The sequence below is a fragment of the Sprattus sprattus genome, assembly GCF_963457725.1.
Source record: "Sprattus sprattus genome assembly, chromosome: 4".
Taxonomy (NCBI): domain Eukaryota; kingdom Metazoa; phylum Chordata; class Actinopteri; order Clupeiformes; family Clupeidae; genus Sprattus; species Sprattus sprattus.
The window spans coordinates 22,628,789-22,655,708 of NC_137923.1; the positions used below are offsets into that span (position 1 = coordinate 22,628,789).

General features: G+C 43.0%; 2 protein-coding genes across 3 annotated transcripts in view; both read right to left on the reverse strand.

Annotated features, from left to right (window-relative positions):
- Positions 1-840: 840 nt before the first annotated feature.
- On the reverse strand, positions 841-12,393 carry hpgd (15-hydroxyprostaglandin dehydrogenase; the record flags this gene model as incomplete). The annotated part of the gene is made up of 7 exons (XM_080836856.1): positions 841-1,168; positions 3,756-3,919; positions 4,255-4,331; positions 10,551-10,647; positions 11,328-11,434; positions 12,049-12,172; positions 12,301-12,393. The coding sequence occupies 7 exons, from the start codon at positions 12,391-12,393 to the stop codon at positions 1,045-1,047; spliced, it is 786 nt and encodes a 261-aa protein (XP_080692982.1). The 3' UTR covers positions 841-1,044.
- A 2,660-nt stretch (positions 12,394-15,053) lies between these two features.
- Positions 15,054-26,920, reverse strand: part of glra3 (glycine receptor, alpha 3) — a gene marked incomplete at both ends in the record, with an annotated part of 57,051 nt that continues 45,184 nt past the window's right edge. The window contains 4 exons of one of the 2 annotated variants that reach the window (XM_080837922.1): positions 15,054-15,362; positions 16,664-16,780; positions 18,437-18,583; positions 19,832-20,046. In XM_080837922.1, coding sequence (XP_080694048.1) covers positions 15,054-15,362; positions 16,664-16,780; positions 18,437-18,583; positions 19,832-20,046 — 788 coding nt within the window. The remainder of the gene's footprint in view (positions 15,363-16,663; positions 16,781-18,436; positions 18,584-19,831; positions 20,047-26,920) is intronic. The other variant, XM_080837923.1, reaches the window with a different exon arrangement.

Consider the following 26,920-nt stretch of genomic DNA (forward strand, 5'->3'; position numbering starts at 1 on the left):
ACACACACACACACACACACACACACACACTGTTGCCTGACAGCTTTAAGAACCTGCTCTACTCAAAGAACCAGTTTCCAACTTGGCACATAAGTGAAGTCACAAGAAGTAATAAATAAAACAATAGCAAGAAAAAAAAGGCATGTCTGCGTCTACGTCCACAGAGCTGACCCTGATGCAACCTGTAAACACAGCTGCCAGGAGGGCGGAATGCCTTCTACTGGAGGGACATTCCTCTGGGGGTCCCACCTACCATAGAAAGCAGAATCAGAATGCCTTCTTCTGGAGGGACATTCCTCAGGGGGTCCCACCAACCATAGAAAGCAGAATCAGAATGCCTTCTTCTGGAGGGACATTCCTCAGGGGGTCCCACCAACCATAGAAAAAAGGTTGAAAGTTTTCTCTGCAGGAGCACAGACTCTCCTTTTTGTAACACAGTATCTTTTGAAGATTTTTCCAGTCAAACTGCTAAAACAACTACTAAATTCTTAAAACTAGATACAAACATTGAAATATATTAAATATTGGTTTGGATGAATGCAATATATTTAATACATTTAACAGCTTGAATAAAGGCAATATGCAAATTAATGTTATAATTACTTTACAAATCTGTTTGAATTCTATACTTGTAAATTGGACATAATAATAAATATGTTATATAACAGTTGTATATATATTTATGTGTATAATCATTCAAACAGTATGTCAGTCCTGCTACATCACAGATTACTCTGGGAACAGCTAAGACAGGACCTCGAGGAAATCACATATGGTCCCATACCTTGATGAGTTTGCTTAAAAATTAGTCATTTACAATGCTCATCCAAAAAAGTTTCTGGGTCATTGATTGTGATCCTCTGCCCATTAAGTGATCCGTAAAAAGTATTATATTGCACCTTGGTAACTGTACATGTACCTTCAACCCTATCACACATATTAATACAAACAAACAGCATAAGAACTTTGGGCTGGAGGCGACACATATGATTTTGCGGTCTGTAGTTGGAGGAGGGCAGGCTCTGGTCTGGCTCCAGCAGAGTCTTAGGCAGAAGCAGGCTCATAGGTGTGATAGTGAATGCCTTTGGAACAGGTGATCTTCATCACAGCTCCATGGAGATTGCTGTCCATGACTATCTTCAGCATGCCTTCTGCAATCAGTGCTGGCCTGGACACACATATGCACACAAGCACACACACACACACACGCACACAGAAACATACATAGACAGAGATAAGGAGAGAGAGAAAGAGAGAATAAGATTAGAGAGAAAGAGAGAATAAGATTAGAGAGAAAGAGAGAATATTCTTTGAATCCTCAGAAATGGTCCCTACTAGGCGTGCATGAGGGCAAACCAACAGCCACACACCTTGGTTCCCATGATAGCTGTTCACAGAATCAGCTTTTGTTGAGGCTTTTTGTATCCTTCACTGCCCACAAGGAGGTCCACATGAGTGTGCGTGTTGCTAAGCAAGATATCTATCAAATCAGTGGTACTCAAAGCCTTTTCCATAGCTTACCAAGATGCATGATTGACAAGATGCAGTTACAGAGACAGGGAAGAACATCTCTCATTTATTTTGCAACTACACATTACCTAACAACCTACGTAGAGACATGATCTTCAGCATTCCAATTGATGACAGATTCAACAGTAGCCTACATCAGACCTACATAAAATGGTTATCTGGGCGTCACTCACCTTCTAAAAAACTGATCAAGAGTGAGTGTATTCTGCAGGCATGAAAACGGTTAAGGGGTGAAAAAGGTGAGGAGGATATTACCCCTCTAGGCGGGTCCGGGGGCATGCTCCCCTGTAAGCAAAATTTAAATATTCCATATTTTAAAGCATCAATCGGATGCATTTTGAGATGCTGTTTTTCCAACCTGGGGAGAGCTGGAGAAACTTAACTTCAGCCTTGAGTCAAAAATGATTATGGCCTCCTTACTAAGTATTATGCAGGCCATTTCATGCCAGCCTGTCACTGGGTCTAACATTTACATTATATGAGGCACAATGTGGTATAAGCACCACAAATGGCTTAATGCATAACCCCCACAAGCGATGTTGGACATGCTGTAACTTAACTGGTCTACTCTTTCATCATGATTGACAGCCAATACAATGTTATGATTTCAATACATTTTTTTGGCAAGGCCCTTTGCGTTCTGTTTGGCAGGTGCTTTGCACGTGGTCAATTCCCCACTCACAGCCATATCATCCAGTTATTCAACAAAATAAATCAGCAGCGAAGAAAACAATACAATCATATTTTCTTGACAAGAATTCCATAAATGAAAAGAGATCTTTACATTTGGCATCATTAAGCACTTCTCAAGAATATATACAGTGTATACAGTACCAGTCAAAAGTTTTGACACACCTTTAATTATTTTGAGAAATGTTGTCTTTACTTTTATTATTTTCTACATTGTTGATTAATACTGAATACATTTAAACTACGAAAGAACACATATAGAATGATGCACTAAACAAAAAAAGTGTTATCTACCCTGTAGAAAATAATAAAAGTAAAGAAAAAAACTTAAAAATAAGAAGTTGTGTCCAAACTTTTGACTGGTACTGTATATGTAATATATACATATATATAGGCCTATATATATTGAGCAGAGCACCACTGAAGCATTCCATGTGACTTTGCAGCCATGCTCACCTTTCTTGTCACCAAAGTGCTTATAATGTCAGTGCTCAGGGTTGCTCTGTACTGAAAATCGTCATTTGACGTCATGATTTGTTTTATACCTGCAAGGCTTGTAGGTTGACTGGCTGCAATAGTAGGAATTAGTTGCTACGTTAGCAAAGACTATTGCAATGGTCACTTTGCCCCAACAGAGCGATTCAAAGTTAGAACAGGGAGTCTCCGTGGCGTTTGAGTTAACGTTTCTGCAGCTAAATTAGCCTACTCCATCAGTTATTCACACCGTAGCCGTCTCGTAACCAGGCTAATCACATCATATGCTTGCTACTACGGCTAACTTTTTAATACAAATGTATCTGAAGGTTATACCCCTTGAAATGAATCATCTCGTTAAGTTACCGAACACATGTTTTAACGTTTTATATGCTAACATTACGGTAACATTACGGTTTCACAAATTAGTTATTACGTCTATACACGTTTTGGAAAGGATATCTTTCTTTCCTTCTTGCGCGAGCTCTGACTGTAGACAGACAGTCATTGATCAACTGCTTTCCCAGTGTTGCCAGATATAATTAATTATCTTTACCACCACTAGGTGCATGCCTGCAATAGTACATGTCATCTGAATATGAAAAAGATGTCCAAAAACTCCGTCGCGGGGGAGGGGGCGGGTACACAAAATACGTGCAGGTTGACAGGTCTGCGTGTTCGCAGTTCACTGAATATGTGCCCCCCCCCCCCACAAAAATAAAAACTCATCGAATCTACACGATTCACGTAGGTCACCTATTTTGATTTCAAAACGGCGAATTTCGCTGAAAGGTGAGTGATTCTCATGCCTGATTCTGCTAGAGGGAATTATTTTGGATGTGCTTCTTGGTGCTATCTCTATAAGCTCATTCCACTTCGGGCATGTTTCTGCACCCCTTAAGCTTGCAATGCAGTGATAAGCTACCGAAAGTATGCTAACAAAAGGGAGGGAGCACAAAGGGCTTGCTGATTGCCAGCACTGCTAGACAACATCCTGTTCTTGTAAAGGCCTATACATGTAAGTGCAGACGGATAGGGCACAGCTCCTGCAGCATACTAACTTTAGCACTCCAAACTTGTCCATCCTCTGCTTGATCTCATCCTTGAACTTGACATATTTGCCCATGTAGTCCTCTTGTTCAATTGTCTGGAGAAGGGTAGTGTCCACAAAGGCAGGGCACACCGCGTTGATCCTCACACCATAGTTCCCAACAATAGCTGCGTCCTGTCAACAACAAAAAAAAACATGTGCAGACACGGTCAGCTGTAATTACTCTGCGTAAAGAATGTGCCAATACAGACACATGATGAGTGAGATCGCAAGAGATACTACCAGTATAATCTAAGACAAGAAAATAACTGTCAGATTTGGAAATCCTTGAAAAAACTTTATCATAAAGACGAGACAATAACAGCCAAAGATATATAAGACATTGACTTAAATGTTGAGTAAGCTACACCAACATGACAATCATTTGTGTACACAAAACAAACACAGAAAAACCTAAGACTAACATATGCTGTCGGTTCTGCAGTGAACATGTACAAGGGCCTACTCACTGCCATTGCTCGAGAGAACCCGATCACTCCATATTTGGTGGCTGTGTACACTGGCTGGTGGGCGGAATGTAGGAAAGCTATGGGGAAATCAACAAAACAAACAGCACATTTACACAGAGAACCTTTAAAAATGCTTACTATCTGAGACACAGGAACCCCATTAACAAAAGAACAATCCCAATCACCAGCTGAGCTTGTTTAATCAGGTCAATGTTGGGGTCATTGGGAACAGTAACCATAGGGTTCTGAAGGTACCTTCAGGGCTCCGAGAGATTTTGTACTCATATGGGCAACAGATTATCAAACTCTGACCAATTTCCAATGCCTCCGTCATGGAAAATACCCAGCCCATTCCAAGTGTGCAGAATTTCTCACAGCCCTAAATTCAAACATGAAACTGCTGCTGGCTTCAGGGGCTCAGTTTAAGCCAGCCTGATCTGGGGAAACATAAAGGGCAAGATCGGTTCCCAAAACAATGTTCAGACTTTTACAGCGCAGCACTGCTCGTTTTTATGGACGAATAAAAACCCCACACAGCTGTGGATCAATCACTCACATCCCCCTTGATACCAGGAAATACACAGCTCAACCCCACATAAATGACACCACCTGTGAAAGACGCTAGCATGAGCTATGACAGGAAATGCAGGGTTGACCACATTTTAAGACTGGAAATGTCTGAGCAGTAACCTGATAAACAAGCACAAAAGGCCAAATGAAAAAGCTACGGGATGGTAGTGCTTTTGTTTACAACCACATAACTTCTTGTGTGTTCTGGCTGACGTACCGTAAACACATTTGGAGGAGGCGCGCAGTTGGTGATTTATCTCATACAAACTGTCTGTGTATGTGTTTGTGTTTGAGCGTGTGTCTGTGTTATGTGGATGTGTGAGCACATCTCTCTGAGTGTGTGTGTGTTTGTGTGTGTGTGTGTGTGTGTGTGCGTTTGTGTGTGTATGTATTTACTTCCCACTGACAAAGACTCGTCTATGAAACCCACATTAATTCTGAAGCTGCTCATAAGAAATAAACCAAACAGTGAAGCAATGCCACACAAGCGTGTTCCCACTGAGGGGCTGCCAGGGGGCTGCACAAGCGATTAGAGAGAGAAACACCACGCACTTGAGTGTGGCCAACCCACCTCCTTGTCTCTAAAAGAGACACAGGTGTAAGAACATTGCAGCACACTACAAAGAAGAACACCCGAGCCAGCTTTCAAACACAGATGCATTACTGAGCCGTGGCTTTTAGTGCACTGCTTTGAGCTATGCAGGCCTCTTCCCTCCAAATCAAGTTCACAGGGCACAGAGGACATCACAGAACATCTGAACCTGAATGCCCTCTGTGTTGAAGTTATGCAGTCTGGTTTGATATTAGTGTTTGTTTAGTGTCGCCTCTTTTGGCAGGTTTTGCTATGGAGTATTTGGCCCTAACCACTAACCACAACAACATGCAGATCATTTAGATACTCCACGTTTTATATTGATTGATGTAGGGTTATGCAGGTGGTTGTATCCTTCAGAGAGGGCTGATGCTTAAAAAGACCATTAATCATTTGCAGATTTAAATGAACTGACTCAATATAAATAAAACAATGTCATGTCGGGCAACGCACCATTAGAATGGCAGTTTCTGTGTGAGCACGAGGTAAAATAAAAGAGAAAGGGCTGCACTCTAAATCACCTTTGCGAGCCAGCTTTCCGTGAGCCCTCTGTCCTGGCGTGTTTACATACGCGAGGCAAGAGCAAACACCAGACACAAAAGCAGTATAGCATCTGGTTTATTTAACAGCACAATGCGTGAAGGGGAACAAAGGGCACTGCAAAGGTAGAGCAGAAGATCCGTATGCACAACAGCAGTAAAGGTTCAGAACGCCTTGAAATAATAGTAACCTTGAGCCGATAAGGAGGGTTTCCAAGTCGGTAAGAGTCACATAAATGTTGCCAGACAGTCATGCAACCAGGATGGCCATTAATCAAACTCTGCCTGAGGATCAGGATTGCCTGTGTTGTTATCCACAGCACAAACACAGACTCAGACTGACAACAGTGGTCACCAGCACCATGCAGCGCATTTCTACAGAAGTTTCAGTATTTACTTTTCCCTGAAAGTGACGTCCACTGAAAACGTCTGAGGCTCAAGCTGAATTCACAAAACACAAATTGTCACCGGGAAACTTGCAACTGTTTCTGTTCTCTCAGCTGAAAAGCACTGAAAGGCTAAATAAACAGAATGGCTACTGAGGTACTTTGTGGCCTTGGGACAAGAGCAAATATTGTTGAGCAAATGTGTTTCATATAAGTAGAAATTCTATTTGTTCCAATAGTGTATGAGCAATGCCTTTTGGGTTCAATCCAGATCACATCTCTCATTAAACAGAGGGGTAGACTTTAAACTTTGTGTCCAAATGATCAGCATGTAATAACTAACAAAATCAAAGTTATTAATATGTACTTCAAACTCATTGACTAACCACTGGTGTGAGGACTAGCACATGAAAGACACAGCCAGAGAGGTGGCCAAAGTCTATCACTGCGGTTACATTCCCTGTGTTTTAATTGTCTCACCCTGTTATGTCTGTAATTAAGTGTTGTTTGTTGGTGTCGCCTTAGCTTAAATCACTGATTGGTATGTGTATTTATTTTCTTATCTACTTTATTCCATTTTATTTTGTCTTATTTTATTATTCTTTCTATGCACTATGTACAGCACTGGTCAGTGCAAGCTGTTTGAAATGTGCACTAAAAATAAACTTTACTTACTTACTTACTTACATGTATTCGAATTTCTGGCTTTATCCGATTTAGATCGAAGATCAATTTCATGTAAACACCAATATTCGAATTTTTGAGCTCCGACTAAACTCCGATTTACACCCCAAGATAACTTGATCGGAGTTGGTTGTTAATCGGAGAACGCGCGCATGTAACAGTGAAATCGGAGAATCAACTTTGCAATAATAGCAGTTGCCCCCCATAGATAGCAAACTCCGACTAAAGCCATACTCGGATAAATGCCATCATGTAAACGTACTGTGCACATGTGTATTTAGTAGTGCATCAGTAAGTTCATGATTTCAGGACAATGACCAGCTGACTAGATGCTGTGGGGTCATTTGAAATTAAACTGTGAAGCTCTTTAATTATATTAAGGGGTTCTTCATTTAAAAATATGGGCCCTTAATTTCACCTTGAATTAGCCAAGTCCTTAGTTACTCCTTACAAATATCTGATTCAAGGCATGATTAAGGTATTTTCCTGAGTTCACCAAAACATAAGGGATTATTAAGGAACCATGTGTTTACAGATGGAAGGCAATCTCTCAATTCCCCTATATGACAGATACCTTAAATGTAAAGTTCAAGGTTTATTTCACGGCCCTCCTCAAAAGGTCAGTATATAGTCTACGTACTTAGTGTGAACTCTTTTTAAACCTCTACACAAACATAAGAGAGAACACTAGAGCAAGAGTATTGTTTGAAATGTATGTATTTTTAAATGCACGTTCAAAACATTGCTTTATCACCACAAGACAACAGTTAGCACGTTAGCAAACTTTTATCAGTGCCAAATCAGCTGTTGGTGTATTTGCAGGGTTTTTGCGTGCCTTTTCAGTAGTACCTTTACAGTTTAAGAACAAGACCCCTTACTGTGGTTTTAAAAATAGCAATGTTCTGTGTGTCTTTTTTTATACAAACAATAGAAATAAGAGCTGTGAACTGTTGAGATAAGAATATAGTCAATTTGTGTCTGCTGTAAACAGTTCAACACAGTCACTTTATATAGGTTAGTAACAGTAAAAGGAAAAACAAAAAGTAAAAGAAAAGGCAAAACGCACAAGTGATTAGATACATACTTTGATCACTGCATATTATACATTCAGGAATATAGTAGGGTAAGTGTGAAAGTACTGTGATGCAATATTACATTTAAGGTAAAAATAAGAGCCTTTTCAGCTGTTATTTAAAGGTGCATTAAGGATTAATAGCTATTCGCTAAAGGTATGCTAGCAGCTAAAACTAACGAAATCTCTTGAAATGTGCTGACTTTGACATTATGACAAACTAATTACTCAACGACTGTCCTTACACAGTCAAACATCAATCATGTGCAACACAAGACTAAGCAAGACGGCAACTAAGCTACTTACTAGATCGGCAGAAGGTAATCAAAGTCAGGTCGGCGGGCATCGGCAGGCAAAACTACAGAAGGCAGTTATATGCCTATCGACCCTGCTATGCCATTGGCACGGACGCAATTCTCCATATTAAAAGTCATTGTAGCGCCCCAATTTTTTTTAAGCTGTTATTTTAAGGTTAAACTGCTTATCCTAACCCTAATCCTGAAGCATAATTGTTGCATATTGTGCCTTTAAAGCAGCAATACAGAGTTCTGTTCCAAAACTAGTAAGCTAACTACCTAAAAGGAATGCAAAAACCTTGCAAACACCACCAACAGCCTACCAGCAAACTAACTGGTGTCTTTTGGCAGTAAAACTGGCAATGTCATGTATGTGGAAGCTTATCTCCCGTTTTGCAGGGTGTTCCAGCCCGTTACACAGAACTACATAGGGCATATCTTGGACGGCTAGTGGGGAAGACACAGGTGTTTATCTGTCCTTCAGATGATCATATGCTATCAATATTTTGAGGATGGTACCCAAATTAGTTGCCTATAAAACCATACCTCAAAAACTGCCAAATTGTTGCATAGTGTTACTTTAAGAGGTATATTTCCCCTGTCTAAGAGAGAGATTAAATGGTTTTGTCCCTCAAAAAACTTCTGTGCACTAATCTACTGAATGTCCCCACTGACATGTACAGTGTTGACTATGCATATGCATATCAAGCTATGCAGGATTCTCCAGCACCTTTTTCAACCTTTGCCTGGACCAAGAGAAAGTTCCAGTGCTGTGGAAGACACCCTGCCTTGTTCCAGTACCAACAAAGTCTTCTCCATCTGCCCTCAATGACTATAGACCAGTTGCGTTAACATCCCACGTCATGAAAGTCCTGGACAGACTGGTTTTGGCTCGTATCAATCCTCAGGTGAACACTTCTCTTGACACTTATAGAAGTGCCCTGAGGATGGAGCTCAGAATGCCCTCATCTACCTGCTTCAGCAAGCCCACTCTCACCTGGACAAATCTGGGAGCACTTTGAGGATCATGTTCTTTGATTTATTCAGTGCCAATCCAGCCTTTACTGCTGTGGGAGAAGCTCCAAAAGATGCAAGTAGTCATCTTCGCAACCTCCTGGATTATTCACCCTGTATACCTCAGACTTACAGTACAATTCAGAGTCCTGCCATATGCATAAATGTGTTGTGGGGAGTACAGGGAACTGGTGGACTGCTTTGTGGTGTGTTGTGGACACAACCACCTTTTCTTAAATGTGCCCGAGACGGTTGTGGACTATAGGAGGATTAATACTAAGCTGAACACCTTTTCAATCCTGGGAGAAAAGGAATGGACTTGAAATGTAACTCTAAGGCTGTGTACGGGAAGGGACAGAGCAGACTCTACTTCTTGAGATAGCTGAGGTCCTTCAATGTGTGCAGCAAGATGTTGCATATGTTTTACCAATCTGTTGTTACAAGTAGAGTTTTCTTCACAGTCATCTGTTGGGGCAGCAGCATCAGAGCCACTAAGGCACTAAGAAACTGGACAAGCTGATAAAAATGGCTAGCTATGTGGTGGGGACTCTGGAGCCCCTAGAGTTAGTTGTTGAAAAAAGGATGTTGCAAAACTGCTGACCTCCTGGTCAGACAGCAGCATTTCTTCATTTGGAGGTCCTTCAACGCCACTCTAATAAGGACCGCTACAGGTAGTTCCTGCCCACCGCAACAGCAAACCATAATGACTCCCCTCTGTGCCGGGAGAGGAGGCTAATATTCTGATTGGCAATGCACATTCTACGTATAATTTGCATAGTTAGAGCTACTGTATATCTAATTGTTTTCTATTTATTGTATCTAGTAGTTTAATGGTTAATGTATATACACACATTTCTTAGTACTGTGTTTTTTTTACCTACCACAGTGTCTGTTTTTGTTTAAGTTATGTTTGTATAAGTAGTGTTTTGTAGTGATCACTCTCTCTCTCCCTCAGTCAAAGTCAAAATACGAGACCATGACTGAGAATCAAGTGTTTGTGGTTTGTTTGAGCGCCACCCAGCTAAGCAAACAGTTGACTCGTGGTGTGCACAGCTTTAAGATGTTTAAGCCACAAGCGAAACAGGAACATTAGAGAGGTGTAATGCAACCCAGAGCTGTCTAGCCGGCAGCTTACATTCTTACCTGCCATGGATGAGACATTGATGATCACGCCTCCCTCCTTGCCGTGCTCTTTGCTCATGTGATCCAAAGCAAAGTAGGTGCCCTGGATGACTGACGTCTGTGAGAGGAAATATAGGGCATGTGTGATTCGCCTCCAACAGCCCAATATTACTCATCAACTACTTGCACTACATTCTGTTTTGGACTCTTTTAAAAACAACAAGTAAGCAGTGAGATAGTGTGTGTGTGTGTGTGTGTGTTGGGGGGAAGTGGTGGTGGTGGAGGTGGGGGTCTTGTCAATCAGGCTCTGCTTATAGGCTATGACTTGACTTTGACAGACCTCAAAGTAAAATCCGAGGGCTTCAGAAAGACACGCTCTAGTTACTCACAGACAGACAGAGCTTAATCATTAGGATAAGTTTTCTCCCAAAACAGGGCTTAGGCCAACGTTACTGTTTTGGTGTGTGCTTTAAAATAAACCACTGGTATGTTGAGTGGTCAGAGATTGCTTGGCTCTAGATCTTAACAGAGAGGTCAATGTGAAAGACAGAGCTATTTGTTCTCTATAGAAATACTGATAGTGTTCCAACAGCTAGTCGATGTTGGATGGAATTTATGGATGAGCAAACTGTAAATCATGTAAAGCTCTTCATGTACCAATGTGTGGACACATGAACCAAATGTAGATATAAGCCAGACTGAACTTTAAGCCGAGCTGTCTCTTTGAGCCACTCTTAGCATTACTATATTCTCAGCTTTAGGGATTATATAAAGTCTGTGAGGCAAATTTGTCCTTACCAAGTTGACCTCAATTGTCTTTTCCCAGTTCTTTTCATTGTTGATGCCAGCATTGTTAATTACAATGTCCAGTCTTCCAAAGTGCTCCACTGTACTTTCAAAGGCACCTGGAAAATATGTCCACCATGTTAGGTTGATTGGGTTAGAAATCACTGCCAGAAGGTATAAACTTGTCTTCACCATAGCTGAGTAACTCATGTAAGCTTAAACAAACGGGGACAGGGCTTTAGCCGGCATGGCCTCACCTGACACCTGGCTGCAGCATTCCACAAAGAAACATTCAATTAGAGCTTGCCTTGAGCGTGGTGGAAACAAACATGCTCCACGGGAAAGCACAGCCATAATTTCACTATCACTATCACGTCTGAAGAGAATTATAGGACGTAGCAAATTCTAAGTCATGCACTGACTGTATTTAGGGTTAATTTGACGCCTGAAAGCATAATATTTAAGACAACATAAACATTTAAGCTTTTCCCTACGGCACTTTTTGAACCTGAGCTTTAATAAGCACGGATCTTTGTAAGTCAATGAAACTCTGTTCAGACGACGATACTTTTCAATGTCTTGAATCGAGAAAGAAAATAAATAATAAAATTGATAAAATTTGATACTACAATGGACAAGTGATGTAATTTCTTTGCAAACAAGTGGAAGTCGTATGGAATCACATTTGATCTCCTTAATAAATAGTCTATAATAACAACAATAGCGTGTTTACCTCGAAGTTTCTCTCGTTGTGTCACGTCACACTGGATAAAAATACAATTTTCTTCTCCAAATTCTTGATCTAAATCTTTCTTGCACTTCTCTCCAACCAAATGGTTCAGATCCACCACTGCAACCTACAAGCATCAAGAAGTAAACACTACTGAAAAGCAGCCTGAATCCTCAAAAACCTACCCGAGAAGAGTAAGAACAATTTGGAAAAGACCTGTTTCAACACATCAGTAACTACAAGAGTAGGACTAACCTTTGCCTTATTCCTCAGCAGCTCTTCAACCACGGCTTTACCGATTCCTTGAGCTCCACCGGTGACTAGTGCCACTTTCTCACACAGAGCCATTTTAACGACTCATCAGCGAAACGCAAGACTTTATGTAGTCTACTGTTACTTTGGAGCTGATCAGCTGTCAGAAGGGGGCGTGTGGCGGTACGTTAAGTCAACTATCCACTGTAATTAACCTGCCCCGTCTCACCTTACAGAGGAATACAAGTACCTGACCACCGGGGAGGGACCGCAACTCACCACAGTGTGACAAAAGATCTCTCTTCACTTCCGCGTGTTTTGCTCACAAATTGCTTGGCATAGCCTATCTGTTGGCTGATGCGCAGTTTTTTTCTACCCTAGTCTGTCCTACTTTAGAAAAAACACAACATGTGCCTGATGGGGACATGATCTGGCGGTCTTTTTCGAAGGAGATGTATTTATTTTATGAAAAGTATTTACAGATGTACATACATGGAAATGTGTTTGCATCCATCATCTACCCCCAGTCAAAGCAGCGAGAACACGTCAACAAACAGGTCCAACTCACAATTTCAAAAAATAAAATACATCAATATCAACTTCATTTCATGCATAACATGTATTCATATTTTTTTGTACAAAATACATTATTGAATTCACTTGCATTATAGAAATGTACAACTCATTTTATCATCCACATTGCATACAATTGTGTCAAATATTAATATGAAGTGGTATTAAAATCTATATAACTAACAAAAGCTTTAAGGAATGTGTGAGTATAGATATGTTTTACCAAAGCATATGGCACAGTTTTTCAGTATATTAATGTGTAATAGTCAAAAGGTGTAATTCAAAAGCTCTTGCCCCCAGTACCTTTCTTTTTCAAGGTAAGCAACACCATACAGTTGTTGAGCCAACAATGCAACTGATTGGAATAAAATAAATAAATAAAAAGGATGGTAATACACACCCTAAATGAATAGCCGGTGTCAGACCAAATACTTTGTGTGAACCACACAAGCAAAGGGTGGTTTCTTGCTTTCTTGATAAGGATAGGCCTAACACTTCTGGAGAAGTGCAAGCTTACCCTTAGTGTTTTGAAATGCGGCACACATGAAAGAGAACACATAATGTCCTTAACTTAACATAGAACAAAAGAAAACCATTTGTTCAAGAATTGTTATCTTTTCTTGTTCATTGTAATCTATTGTTTCTCTTTCTTTGTCTGTAACTTTACATTTTTATTTGAATCTACCTCAACTAAATGTAATTTGCAACTCCACACATGTAGCACTTCCCCTTATCTTGGGCTGTGGATCACTTTCATATTATTTCAGTCACGGTAATCTACAAAGCACTGATAAACATTTCTGGACAAAGAAAGACAATACAACTGACCTAGCCTGTTTGTATTCTCGCACTTCTCATACCATCAATCTTGGTGTTTTATTGTTCATTTTGATTGTTCACATGTCATCCATTTAAATTAAATCATTCTTTTAGATATTTAAACATTAATTTCCAGTGACTCTTTACCAGCATGCTGGCCTAGAGATAATCAAGGTACATAGGAGTCTATCAGCAATCTAAAACCCATATGTTCTTTCATTGCCAAAAGACAATGTGTCACTATCTTCCCCTGAGGTTATTGTTTACCAATCTGCTTAATCATAGGATCTAAAGACTGATGCAGCATAGTTAGGAAATTTTACTGGAATTTGGGGAAATCCACTAGTTACGCTATCTGTTCTTTGCCTTTTGAAAGTAATAAATAAGATACAGCTGAAGGAGGAAACATCATTGAACATCAGTGATCTAGCCTGTTTTTCTTTTTTTTAATAATTAAGTTATATTTTCGTCACAGTAAAAACAGCAGGTGTGTAGCCCATACCAACGCTGTGTGGAACATGACACAGACGGAACATTGGCAGTAGAGCTGTAAGACACGACGAGTGGAGCTGACGGGGATCGCTAGGTGTTCCTCTCGAGGGGATGGGGGGGATGGGAGGAGGTGTGCAACAGTGCTCCAATGTGTGTGTGTGTGTGTGTGTGGTGGTGGGGGGGTGGTGTTGTTGGAGTTCGGAGGAGAGCAGCTGCAGTTTGAGAGAAGGAAAATCAAATCCAGTACAGATCCAATACAGCAGTGTATACAGCGCTGCTCCCACTTTCAAGCAGAAAGGATGGTGGCAGATCAAGGGGATAAGAGTCATCTGTGTGTGTGTGTGTGTGTGTATGTGCCTGTGTGTTAATTCTTATAATCTGGACCATATCAATGCATTTTCCGTGTTGCATAGAGACCTCAGTGGTTGGCTTGGTGTGTTTTGGGCATGGGGACCAGGTGACTCAATGCAGCACATCCTAACAGTCTTAGGACATATACCATTAAGTGTCTTTACAGGTTCCTTGTGTTGTCCAGTCAAATTGGGTGAATATGTTTGTATGTGTGTGTGTATGTGTGTGTGTGTGTGTGTGTGTGTGTGTGTGTGTGTGTGTGTGTGTGTATGTGTCTGTGTGAGTGTGTGTGTGTGTGTGTGTGTGTGTCTGTGTGTGTCTGTGTGTGTCTGTGTGTGTCTATGTGTGTCTGTGGGTCTGTCTGTGTGTCTGTCTGTGTGTCTGTCTGTGTGTCTGTGTGTCCTGGAAGGGCTTAATTTCGCAACGCATGTCACTGTTTAGTGGTCCATATTTCCCAGTATGAGACATGAGAAACATCCCAGGCTGCTGTATTTCAATCCCACACTCTCCCAGGTGCCCTCTTATGGCTTGTGCCATGTGTCTTCGTGGCGCAAGATTTTGTACAGGACCCAGTAGAAAATGTTAAAAAACAGGAAGGCCAGGGGGAAGCCTGCACGGGAGACGGTGTCAATCTTCTTGGCCCGGTCAATGAAGAGCTTCCGCATCTCCTCGTGGGTCTTGGCTGCAGCGGCCGCGGCCGAGGAGCTTGACTTGGCTGGCTGGGCTGCACTGTTGTTGGCAGCCTTGGGGACTGCGCCATCTTTCCCCGTGTTGGCGGTTGCCCCCGCTGTGGCCGTGAAGCTCAGACGACTCTCCCGCACGTCCTCCTCCTGACAAGGGGAAACAGAGACAGAAGGCCTTGAGTAGGAGCACCCCTAAGATGGCCCAGAAACATCTGCGGAAAAAACCTCCTCTGTGGAGGAGTTACAGTGTAAGAAATTTAAATGTTAGTCAGTTAGTGGATCCCCTCTGTAAAAAAGAGCTTCCTCTGGTTGTAATAGCCATGGTCCAGTTGATGGGAACACTAGACTATAGTCTAGACTATACTATACGCATAAATGTGTTCTTCCGATGAGTCTTTCTGCTTATGCATTAACTGTATTTACCACTGAGCTTAGGAAACCGACATTCCTTTGTTTGTCTTGAAGTGATTTAATCTCCAGTCTCTATTTCAACATATTCTCTGTGCCTCAAGTGTTTCAAGAACTTGTAGTTAATCTTTTCTCAGCCTTAACCATTTACTCAAATTCAGACTGTTTTGTGTGTCTGGCTGTGTCCCCTCAAAATGTCAAAGTTTTGCCCAAGACATGATGAAAAGCTGGAGTGTGTCCTTCATCAACAGTCAATGTGAAAACAAAAGCAGCACATGGATGGAAATGAAAAGCGTAGAAAAAGTTCTTTGTATGTGGCAATGGAACACTAAATGAAAACCATCAATGCTCTTGGAACAAAAGTACTTTTCTCGTGAATAAAATGACAATAAACTAAGACTAACTGCCAGCTACCCAGAGAACAGCGTACTCGCACACAGGCACACACACTCACACACAAAAATACAAAGAACAATGAAAACAGTGAAATATGTTTCATTCCTCATTTGAAACTGGATTTTGAGTCAGAACTAATGAGAGGAGAAAATGAAGAGGAAAACCAGCTGAAGAATTAATGAAGACTTAAACTAATGCAATGCAACACATGGGATGGCATGGGGGATTTTCATGCATTTTCAATACATGAGTATGTAGTATGAGCATGACCCCCCATCAGCAATACATAATCTAGAGTCCTATAAAGATATTCACTGTGTATACGCATAAAAATCCTGCTTCATATTTATTACTTTGTCTTTGGACCCCCTTCAAAATCCTTTTATTTTGAAAGTGTCCATGGAGGACTTCAAAAGACCCCTCATGTTTTTTATTTCCCCTCCGTCATAGTGTGCACCACATGGGACAGAATTGAATCAACATGGACATGAAGTAATGGAACGTTTGACACATCAAATATGAAATGCATTCTTGGGATTCACTGGGGATGAAAAGTGAAAAATAAATCGAAACACACTTTAAGGATGCACTTTATCTAGGGGGAAGGTGGAGGACACAGTGACTGTAGCCTTTGGCCGTTTTACCCTGTTGTTTGGACTGTAGATGTGGCCCATAGATCCATATATGGGCTCAGCACTTCGCATGCCGTTGATTCGACGCAAAAAGTCAGAGTTCTCGTCATCAAGAACCGGGGTGAAACTCTGTCATCAAACCGGAGAGTGACAAAGGAAAAGAAAAACAAAAGGGATGGAAGGTAGAACAGAAAGGGGAAACAATGGGTAAAGAAAGCAAAGAAAGCAACACATGCAGACATGCAGACATCAGACAGAGCATGCAGAATTCAAATAAGACATGCATGAATAGAAACCATAGACACTAAAGCAAAAGGAAGGTAGGGATACGTAATATAAGATGGAATAGGCTTGGAGTGTTTTGCTGTTGGCCCACTTTTATCATGCGTATCTGACAGCAATGTATCCAGCTTTTTGAGGATAGCTCTCTTGACAGTCTTCCCAGGGGCCATGGATGCTAAATTTCATGTTGCCCTTGTTTTTAGGTTTTTAGTTCAAAAGAGGACTATTCCCATGATTGAGTTTTCTTTCCATCCTCTCATTGAATCAGGAAGTGAAGTGTAGCCGTGCAATATTAATGCCGAAGGATGAGAGGGAATGGGGACTGATCCAGCAGTGCACTGACCTTTACACCCTTTGCATAACTTTAGCTTTGAAATTAACATGCTTGTCTTGATCCTCCCACTGCACAGCGTTGGGCTGCAGTAACTGACCATGCCCAATAGGTGGCAGGGGTATATCAAATCAAGAGCTCGACATGACCTCTCCAAAGTCTTTATGCAGCCTCGCCTCATGCAGAAATGGGCTTAGAGACTGATGCCTGGATGCCTGTCCTGAATTATTTTTGGCAAATTATGACTTATGATTTTTTTTCTCCTGCATGATCTCTTGACCTCTAATCTTGTCCGTGGCCACAGGGGGATGCTTGACATTACGTTACTGAGACTTCTACTCAGGCTTCTTGTGGACCTATATGCTGCGCAGCTCTGCCTCCTGCACTCTCAGGTGGAGGTGTCTGGCCAGAGGGTCGTCATTAAGCTTCCCCCCCCCAACCCTCCACCCTCTGCCCTGCACCCGACACCACACATCCCCCTGAGTGACAGGGTAGTCAAGACCCAGCTCCCGTAGTCCGCCTAGCCCGCTCTCTGCCTGTGCTTAATAGGAGTTTTTCGGACTTAGTCTCAGAGGAGTCCAAAAGGGAAAAAAACCTCCATTAATCCGAAAATCAGGGGAACTAATCTCTGGGTATATGTCAAGTCTAATTTCAGTCTCAGCGTTGGCCAGCAGCATCTCTCAGATGTGAATTGCGGCTTCATTCAGGCCATCTTACTCTCATCAGCAGGAGGCTGTTTACATCTTGCCTGACAGGGACTGGAACCTCATTTTGCAGTTGCCTCTGTTTGGAGGATTTAATCACTTGCAATGAACTTGATTTTGCTCCTAAGCAGCAATTAGTTGCAATTGTCTGCCATTATCACCCTAGTAGCCACAAGCCTGACTGACCCTGCCACGACCTATCCATGGCAGAAAACAGTTGACAGTTGTATTGACAGATTTATTTTTCATAGACACATACGAAAGCCAGTTTATACATTAGGAAACCAGGAAGAGTATACCTTATATTTATTATCATAAATGCCATTGTCTAACAGCAGTTTCTCACAAACCATCTCTCTGTTATGAGTTTAGATAGCTCTATGTGTGTGTGTGTGTCTGTGTGTGTGTGTGTGTGTTTGTGTGTGTGTGGCGGGGGTAGGGGGGAGAGCACACATGTACACTTATTACCTTGGTCTTCTTTCTCCTCTTGCGGAACCTGAGGAGCTCCTTGTGTTGCCTGGAGACGAAGTTTACGGCGGCGTACTCCAGCAGGGCGGAGAATACGAAGAGTAGACACACGGCCATCCAAATGTCTATGGCCTTCACATAGGACACCTGCAGCAGAGAGCATGCACCCACATAAATCAGTCAAACATCACCACGCATTCAGATTAAGCCTGGCCATGGTTATTGTATTATTTATCACCTTTCAATTGTTACTCAGTCATGCAGAATTGGTTTCCTCTCACGTGCACTCATCTGCCTGATCTGAGATAATGCTCTATAGGCTTAATCCCGTCTCATGGAAAGCCTAATTGCATTGCGTAATGGGAGGTTATACGTTTTTAATGCAAATGGCAAAGCACTGGCTGTTAGCACTCAAGGGTTAAAATGCAGTAGTACATTGTCCTGTTGTTATGCTGATTCTTGCATGGGTGAATCTGGCACATGCATTCTGTGATGATTGCATCAATGCCTTGAGGTTGAAGATGAAGGGGGCTGTGATCCAGTTTAAAGGCCACACACAAATACACGGAATGTGTTCACACACACGCACAGGCACCTCGCACAAGCACAAGCACAAGCGCACACACACACACACACACACACACACACACACACACACACACACACACACACACACACACACACACACACACACACACACACACACACACTCTCTCTCACACACACACACTCTCACACACACCCACACACACACACACACACACACACACTCACACACACACACACACACACACACACACACACACACACACACTCTCACACACACACACACACACTCACACACACACACACACACACACACACAATCACTAGTGTAGAGATTCATGGGCAAACAAAGACTGAATATATATAAAACACTCCCATGTGTGTATCCATTTGCACAAGCAGACACAGCTGAACAATTCCACACTTCCCATTCTGTGTGATCGAAAAAGATCCAAAGGCAGCTATTGTAAAGAATAGGTACACCAACCCTGGTGTTTCTGGTCCAAATCTGTCTAGTTCATAATCCAGGCCACCTAAATTATCCCTAAATATGACTTGCACAGTCTCAGCGTGATAACCTTTCAACAAGGCAGCCAATATATGGTGAGCATATAATCACATATTAGCTTTGATTGTGGCGAGCATATAATCACATATTGGCTTTGATTGTGGTGAGCATATAATCACATATTGGCTTTGATTGTATCATCCAGATGTGCACTGCACATTGGTGGAGGCAAGACATCTCTCTCATGATGTGTGTAATTCTTTGGAGGTAATGCATATGGAAAAGATATCTAGAAAATGCTACGTTAGTACAACCACTGCATCATGCATTCGTCGGCACACCTTGGGCAGTGATGTTCTTGAGCCTGAGCTCTGTGTTGTCATGGTGAGCACCGTGGTTATACCAAGGGCGACCCGAGCCGGTGCTGCATCCATGTTGATCCAGAAGGATACCCAGGAGAGGATGACGATCAGCAGGCTGGGGATGTACATCTGGATCAGATAGTAGCCCATCTGACGCTCCAGGTGGAAGCGCACCTCGATGCAGGTGAACTTACCTGCCAAAGACCAGAGGGAGAGAGATGAGATGAGCACAGGATGAGCACAGGGCAGGAGATGTTTAGACAGATGGCGTAACTCGGCAACCATTATGAGGCACCACTTCCGGCAGCAAGCTTAAACACACGGCATCCAGAATCTTTGAAAAATAACAAATGACCGTAAAATTTCAACACTGTTTTCATCAGCGGCGTAATAGCGACTTGACGGGGCCGAGTGCAAACCATCCCTCGGAGGCCCCCTTACCATCGTATCGTCAGGTGAAACTAATGATTTTGCGACTTTGAGAGGCACAGGCAAATGTACTTATGATGTACAATGCACATTAAGGGTTGCTACATTATGTTGTCATGAAAACACCAATGAACACAGTATTTCATCGATCAAACTGATTTTGGAGAAACAGTGTATAATGAGCAGATGGGACAACACATCGAAAAACATGAATACAACTTCTTCAGGGGGTTATCAAACATTATTGTGAATAACGAACATTTGCATGGATTTATGGGAACAGCCGCTCGACAGCGCCTCGTCTGCTGCAATCAGTTACAAAACAAACTTCCTCCAACAATATCACGTAGACCTATGCGCAAAGTAACTTATTCTTTTAACGACATTGAAGCGCAACAAATACATTTCAAGTACAATTAGGCGTATAAAAAAACATAACATGCATGACATTTAGAATGGCATCCTAGGAGCCTTGCGTTGACCAAAATTATCAACAATTTCAGAAATGTTCAACTCCCTGGCCCGGATGCTTTCGATCATGTAAAGGCTAGCTAATCCACTCAGTATCTACTGTCCAATACTGCTTTAGGTCTTAATCATCTTTTGTTTAGAAAATGATCGCTTTGCTGTGGCTACGGTCACAGGTACGGTAAGAAACAATAGCAGAGCAGTGCACACTTCGCCAAATGCTGATGTAGCCGAGTGGTTATCAACAATCTGAGTTTTTGCTATCTGTTGCACTCATGACTGCTGAGAAAACGCTGCTTTAAAAGCAGGGCGTGAACTATATGAGTCATAGTGGTCAGACAAAACTATTGCCTTTCCAAACAGCTCATCATCTCCTGCGAGTTGAAGGGTACTGGGGTGTAAAGCATAGAAGACATGACAGGTTGCTTGCGTACTACTGAATCTTTGGGAAAGCTGGCTGATTATGATGTCTGTCAGACGATGTCTGATGTAACCGAGTGGTTATCAACAATCTGAGTTTTTGCTAACTGTTGCACTCTACTCATGACTGCTGAGAAATCGCTGCTTTAAAAGCAGGGCGTGAACTATAGGAGTTGCGCTGGAAATGTGGGCGCAATGTCCCTGTCATAGTGGTCAGACAAAAGTGGTCCTCCTTTCGCCACGGGCCCTAGTGCAGCTGCACACCCTGCACTCCCTATAGTTACGCCACTGGTTTTCACATTGTGCATCATAAGGTCCTATCAGGAAGAATTTAGAAAAGCTTCCCAAAATGTCTTGTGTATCATTTGCCAAAGTCACATTCCACATAGTCATAAAGATGAGTCATACTTGTGTTTTTGCCCACATGAACATCAGCTGTAGATGATAAAGTCACCCACAGTAGGCCCCTTGTCAGTGAGCTTCGTGTGTGCAGCCCAAACCACACTGTGCCATGGAGGCAGAGTTATGTGTGTGTTGGGTATTCAGAGATGAGCCTCCAGCAACAGCGCTGAGAGTATGCGGTTTGTTTGTGTGTGTGTGGGTGGGTGTGTATATGTGTGTGTTTGTGTGTGTGTGTGTGTGTGTGGGTCGGTGTGTATATGTGTGTGTGTGGGTCGGTGTGTATATGTGTGTGTATGTGTCTGCCCACAGGGCTTCCCTTAAAGTAGTAAGGTGGTGGGGGTGGTGGTGGCTGCAGGTGGGCCTGCCACCCACACTCAGGGTGGGAGCTGATGGAGCCGCGTCCCCTGCGGGAGCCTCCCGCCACACTCTTCATCGCCGGCCTGACGAGATGCAGCCTGATGCCTGGCCCTTCCTTCACCACTGTCAGCACCAGCGCCTGCTGTGGACTGTGTCTGAATGCCTGTCCATACACAAATGTGTGCGCACAAACAACTGCACAGAGAGGCGAGCACATCCACACAAACACATTAAAGGAACTGCTTTCCAGACCAACGACAGAACTGGGAGCACTCTCTGTGCTTTGTGGAAATAAAATATTTTATTAAAGCACCCTGTCTTGGAAAATGTAATGAATCTGCCTCCAGTCAATTTAGGAACTCAGCCTTAGTCCCTGTTCTTTTAATGCTATATTGCTACCTGTTGGGTAGGCTGACCTAGGGTAATTTATTTTGTATGCCTACAATCTTGTTATGACAAATATCCCTCTACCTTCTTATGGACTGGTTTCTTCTAGGAATCGTGTCGCTCAGAATATTGCCACCGTCGTTTTCTATATACCTGTAGCCCTCAGACACCGGAATTCCCATGTTTCTGAGATCTATGTTAAAACTAATCAACTCAGCTGCAGGACTGAGACCACTGTACCACTCACACTGAGACCATTTCATATGAACCCAAACATGACAAAGAAATCATCACACTTAGTACCCTTAATTCCATTTTCCTGCCCTTGGAAAAGCACAGGGAGAAAACCAGAGACAGAGGCAAGAGATAAGAACATTAGCAGGGGTGTGGAACAATGCAGTTCTGGAATGTTTTTACAACTGACCCACACCTAATGAGTAATCGTAACCACTGGAATTCACAGAATACTGTATGCTCACCCATTGTTATAGATGTCAAGCAGATATCTTAAAATACATTCCTGTCTCTAGCCAACTTTACATGTACTCTGCCATCAGATGTAATGTTCTTGTGGTTGTTCATACTTGGCAAGGGGGTTCATTCTTCATGACATGAATTGTTAAAGACACAAATAACATTCTGCATTAATTAACAAGGGGATGTAATATGAATGTCAATTGCATGAGGGAGGATCTGTGGCAAAGAGTTCTGATGGGGGACATTGGATTTTGCCATTTTTAGATTTAATCCCGCAGTGCATTTCCACAGGGTATTTCCACGTACGCCACTGTTTCCTTTAAAAAATGCCCCAGATCTGCAGATGAAGGCTAGAAAAACTGGCTTTGCACTTTTGAGACCATTCGACTGTAATTGTGTGTTTCCCTTCTCTGTGACTAAGCCACACACACACACACACACACACACACACACACACACACACACACACACACACACACACACACACACACACACACACACACACACACACACACACACACACACACAGTGCAGGGTGACTGGCTGTCAGCATCTGTGCAGCAACCTGATGAAAATCTCCCTTTACCCAAGAGACTGGTCACAGCCAGGGGAGGAAAAGGAGGAGGAGGATGAGCAGGCAGAGACTGGTGTGCTGTGGAGCCTAACAGGACCTCACTCTTCCGGGGGCATTAATTCTGACGAGCTGTCAGTTTCAACCCCCTGGGAATCCGACAGCGAGACATCCCACTCAGCCTCTCCGAACCAAGCCAAAACCTTACACCATGCTCACTGCAGCCCTCCCTCCTCCACCTGCCTCTTCTCCTCCTCTTTTCCTCCTTTATTTAATGTTGCATATTGTTTTCGATGAAAGATGAAGAAATGTCATCTTATTTTAGGGACGACCACCGCTTAGGAAATTGATGAGGGGGAGAATTATCCCTGAGAGTGTTATTGCCCATTAGCCTATTCAGTGGCCCTGTACGGTATTCAGCAGGGCCCTTAATGGTTCTGCTAATTCGTTTATCCCGTGGGGTGTTCTGTAAGGAGGGCCAATATCAGGAATGAACAGCACAACTACCCACCTGCGACTCAGCCTGAAGCCTGCAGACCAACGTTTCTGTCCTGTAATTCATTGCAGTGGCCTCACCACAGTCGACACCACACCCTCATCTCTCCAGGCAAACTTCCTATGCTCTGCCTGACCACAATGTCTGTGTGTGTGTATGTGTGTGAACTGGATGACATTCATGAGTAAAGTTAACATTGTGGATTTATTTATCCCTAGGGTGTTACACACACACATACACACACACACACACACACACACTCACATACACACAGTCACACACACACACACACACACACACACACACACACACACACAGTCACACACACACACACACACACACAAACACACACACAAACACACACACACACACAGGGTATTTGCTGAAGTCATTACTGTGTCAGAGAAGGGGGCCTTCACCTCGTATCATTCAGGGGTTGATAATGGTGGTCTCGCATGCAAAGCAATGCAGCCCACACACATGCACACACACACACAGACACACACACAGACACACACACACACACACACACACACACACACACACACACACACACACACACACACACACACACACACACACACACACACACACACACACACACACACACACATTATACACTATACCACCACAGGGGCAAAAGCATTCTCTTGAGTGATATGAGTGAGAGCGAAAGCTGATGACAGAGGAGGTAGGATGAGGATGAATGCGCAGGGGACTCTACGTGGTTGAGCAATGGGAGCGGACCTACTTGGCAAGCCATGTAGAAGGAGGCCCCACTCCTGCTCCCTTCCGCCCCCTCAGCACATCATCCACGCAGACACAGGAGTCAAGGCCTACTGATGGAAATTAAGTCCTGTAGCAGGGGGTTGGGGGTTGAGTCAACTTTGATAGGGTGGAATACTCTGAGGTTTTTACAACGCTTCTGCCCAGAGGTTAAATGGACATACCCCTGCGCAGTTGGCTGGAATGCCCTTGGGGCCGAGGAAGCTGTGTTGTTTGACTGATGTGTTTGACTGATGGGCTTGACACACCCTTAGGGGTAGAGGGAGGGAGGAAGCCGGCCATCCCCCCCCTGCCCACAGGATTGACACACGTGGCATCACGGATGTACAGGCTGTGGAGGAAGATTGATGGCTGCCGTGGAGAAAGGAGTCCCTGCTCTGTTCTTTGTATTGTTCAGAGCACAGCAGAGTTCTGTTAGCCACATAATGGCCTTGACTATCTGGAAAATTCTGTTTCAATGAAGACTTAAGAAGGTCTGCATTCTACAGTCAGTTTTTTTTCAGTAAACAGCCCTCATTTTGGGTTGTAATTGGGCATAGTTATGGATTGAAGCAACGTAACCATGGTGATGGATTAAGGTTCAGATGGGATCAGAAGAGTGAGTGAACATGGTCTTGTGTTGTGGTCACCTACTCAGGCTGATTGACAGGAGGGCCTACAAGTGACACTGACCTGAAGCGCACCACACGTCGAGCAATGAATTATTGATTCCAGCTGAGATTAATGGTGTGCAGCTGCCTGGACACTAAATGGATTTCAATCAAGTAGGAATGATGGCCACAGATCATAGGGAAATGACAGATCCGCGTGTTTGTATGTGTGTGTGTGTGTGTGAGAGAGAGACAGAGATTGCCATTGTGCAATTACATTTGATAATTGCTTCTGTATGTATTTTATCCTAAGATACCATCAAGTTTAGTATGGTATTTTCACAACACTGACAATATTTAACTTAATTTCCTAGCCGTCAACGTAATGTTGGTAACTTATATGGCTGCTTGGTGATGTCATAATTTGATGCATAGCATCATCCTGGTAAATGTGGTGGTGCTGGCAGGCAGAATAAGGTGCCACAGTGTTATCTGCTAAGGCTGTGTCCAGAGGCGGGTCAAGGAAGAATTTGACAGATATGTAAAGATCTGTCAGTTTGAGTTTACAGTAAGATGCCACAAAAACCATTGGCATTTACTAACAGAATACGTATACATACAGAAATGTTATGGTGCAAATGCACTGTGACAAGGTGAATTAAAATGCACACTTTGAATGTTTTAAAATATCCCACTCTCTCTAGAACCTGTATAGTTATTCTTTGCAATCTCTGTTGTTTAAGTTTATATATGTATTTGCATGATGATCTTCATTCAGAGAATATTCAGACTAGCAAACACTGAGATAACCAGGAAGCCATTGAACCGAGGCAGAGTGTGTGCAGGTCGCTATTGCCAGAAGTCCAGATTAGCAGTGAGATCTACCTGACTGTGAGGGACAATCACATTCACAAAATGATTTATCAGCGTTCCAGGCTCGGTAAGGGGACATGATCATTTTGGTTTGAATCATTCCTTATAAGGTGAGAGGAGTAAGGTGAGACACGAGAGAGGCCAGACCTGTGTTACTGCTTATTGGAGTGTTCTAGAACTGCAGATAGGCGACAATTCCCACTGTGGCATCCTGCAAATGCACCTTTTCCTTGTCAAGCAGCTGGGCCAGATTGAGCCACAGATGTTGTTTCACGGCCACCAGCACCTCTTCTATACCATAACTCTGCCCCGGGCTAGCAGGGTGCATTGTGTGAGACGGAGGGCTTGGCCAGTAGCTTCCCTTAGCTCTGTAACGGTTACCTCCGTAATGTGCGTGCTTCGTTCCCTAAGTAGATTAGACTGATGTACCTGCAACAAGGCTAAAGTGTTCTGTGCACAGTATGCCTAACCAACACAACATAGGCTTTTTCACCTAGGTTTGCGGAGGGTAGTGTTGACTTACTCAGCCAAGAGGCTGAAGTAGAGGCTGGATACAAGGCCACTGTTTCTTCTACCAGCAGTGTGGAGATAGCTCTGTTCCGCTGCCTTATACAGGGTGGTGTAAGCCGTGGAGCCCTGCACTGGTGCTCTGATGGTGTAGTGGTGGTTCCAATACGGTTGAGTCTCAGCGTGCTGTTCAGGGAAAAGAGGGAGCAGTCTGGTGTGCTGATTGGGCTGCACTCCAAAGAACCATCCATCCAGCCTAGATTGAGGCGTTAGAGGAGGGTCAGGCCAGGAGAGGTTCAGCCTCT